General features: G+C 41.4%; 1 protein-coding gene across 14 annotated transcripts in view; it reads right to left on the bottom strand.

The window, feature by feature from the left end:
- LOC135212763 (protein quick-to-court-like) overlaps positions 1 to 2500 on the bottom strand; it is a 312189-nt gene that overhangs the window by 37976 nt on the left and 271713 nt on the right. For all 14 annotated transcript variants that reach the window (XM_064246513.1, XM_064246510.1, XM_064246509.1 and 11 more), the window contains exon 2: positions 490 to 724. In XM_064246513.1, the coding sequence (XP_064102583.1) occupies positions 490 to 724 (235 nt within the window). The remainder of the gene's footprint in view (positions 1 to 489; positions 725 to 2500) is intronic.

Below are 2500 nucleotides of genomic sequence, written 5' to 3' on the forward strand. Positions count from 1 at the left end.
ATATGATGAAAATTAAATTTTTTTGACTTACGAATAAAATATTAAAAACTAGTTTTATCAACGTTAACTACGCAGGACCAACATCTCAAGACATCGATATTCTGTTTGTTAAAAGCTCAAACAGATATTTCGTATAACTCGACACATCGCACGTGAAAGGACGAGAGAGAGAGAGAGAGAGAGAGAGAGAGAGAGAGAGAGAGAGAGAGAGAGAGAGAGAGAGAATCAATTGCTGATGTAACGACTAATTCAACTGTCTTCTAACCGCATATGCCCTTGGGAAGAGCAGGACCCACTAGGTAAGAGTAAATTGCTGGTGAACAGATGAAAAATGGAAGGGCCGAGGTGGGGTGTTATGCGGTCAAAGGTCAACAAGTCTTTGCAGTAAAAATGAATTACAAAAAAGTCGCCGGACCTTTGAATTGAAACAGTTTTTATTTGACCCTCAGAGTCGTCTGATAAAAAATTAAAAAAAAAATACTTTCTTACCTGACAATGCCCCTACTGGACGATTTCGACCCATGATGGGCATCACCCTTGGATTTGTTGTCCGTTTTATTTTCCGAGGTGGATTTAATACGAAGGGAGGCAGAGCGAGTCAGCCTTGGAATTCGTGAACTTCTAGAAGCTGTGCTCAAGGAGGAGCCAGGTCGCTCTTCCTCGACGGGAGTGCAGGGCGAGGACGACATTGCTGATGGCATCCCAGAGGCTTCTGCGCCCAGTCCTGAAATGGAGAATGATAAACACTTAGGAAAATCTCTAGTTTGTTTGTTTGTGTGGTGTTTTTACGTTGCATGGAACCAGTGGTTATTCGGCAACGGGACCAACGGTTTTACGTGACTTCCGAACCACGTCGAGAGAGAACTTCTATCACAAGAAATACACATCTCTGACGCCTCAGTGGAATGCCAGAAAATCGAACTCACAGCCACCGAGTTGGCAGGCCAAGAACATACCGATCAAGCCACTGAGGCGCTGGAAAATCTATTGATAACGGTGTTTTTACAACACGCAACTTAGTCCTACATCATACAACAAACTTCCTCTTGGGCTGAGTCAGACTGAGGATTTAAATTCTTTCAAGAAAAATCTTAAAACCTTCTTGTTTAATAGACGCTATGATATGGAAGATCAAACAGTGAATATGGAGTCTGCAGTGTGATCAAATACATCCGATGAATAAAACTTAATTTGATAATGGGGGTCCTGCTACGAGCGCTATGGAAGTGGTGCGGGACCTGAATAAGCCGTCAACACATCAGTCAAGTAACACTCAATTATTTCATTGTATCTTAAAGTTAAGCCGTGACCTCACCAAAGAATGGAGAAATAGCCACTGGCGTGACTACTTGAATAACTAATAAAATCAATTCTACACCTTACGGCAAAAAGACACTTCAATCTAAAACAAGACATTTCTGGCTACCTAAGAACTTCATGAGAGAGAGAGAGAGAGAGAGAGAGAGAGAGAGAGAGAGACCCTTGCCCGAAAAAAAGTAACAGTTACGCGGAAGCATTTAAAGAAAAGGATCGTGCCTCTCCGACCGCTACCCGACTTTGAACATCATGCCCAAACGCATTGTTTCCCATGTCATTATATAACACGGAAATATACAAGTCTCTTGAAGCCAAGCTGCTATGTAGCAAAAACAATAACTCAAGGCCATTCGATTTCTGGTTAAGAGCGACTGCTTTCAATTTGAAGTTCAAAAGGCCACATGACATGGGTGAATATTTTCATATAAAAAATGTTTAATCACACACACACACACAAACTAAAATACTCAAAGGAAAAGAGTTGGAGTTGGATAATCTTTTAGCCTAATACAAATATGTAGGAAAAATCGACATGAATTTGTAAGATACTCGAATTAACTTCATAACTACTGAATTACTGTAGAATGTAGTACATGACCGTGATTAGATCACAGTACTGTGAAATAAAATAACTGCATAACAGAAAGGAAGAAGCCCGACATGAAATGAAACGCTAAATTTTGTACTCAAATCGCGATGAGATCAAACCCAAGAAAAAAAAAAAAAAAAAAAAAAAAGTAAAAAATGCGCCCAAGAATTTCTGTACTGCCTCTACAGAGTAGAATCAAGGCCACCAAAAATAGATCGATCTTTCGCTGGTGTCTGTATAATGCTGTGTGAGCCTCGGCCCATGAAACTTTAACTAGGGCAAGTGGTGGCCTACCCAATATATATTCGTGCCAGAAGCACGATTATGGCTAAATTTAATCTTGAAATAAAAACTACTCAGGCTAGAGGGCTGCAATTTGGTATGTTTGACGATTGGAAGGTGGATGATCAACATTCCAATTAGCAGCCCTCTACCCTCTGTAGTTTTTAAGATCTGATGGCGGACAGAAAAATAGGTGCGGACGGACAGACAAAGCAACCAGCAAGCGACCTTGGAGCCCTCCAGCCACAGCGCAACAGCGGCGGATTTCGTCATCTCACGCTTCGCTAACGGGAGTCACCTTGCGACCAATCA

The sequence above is a fragment of the Macrobrachium nipponense genome, chromosome 41, assembly GCF_015104395.2.
Source record: "Macrobrachium nipponense isolate FS-2020 chromosome 41, ASM1510439v2, whole genome shotgun sequence".
Lineage (NCBI taxonomy): Eukaryota > Metazoa > Arthropoda > Malacostraca > Decapoda > Palaemonidae > Macrobrachium > Macrobrachium nipponense.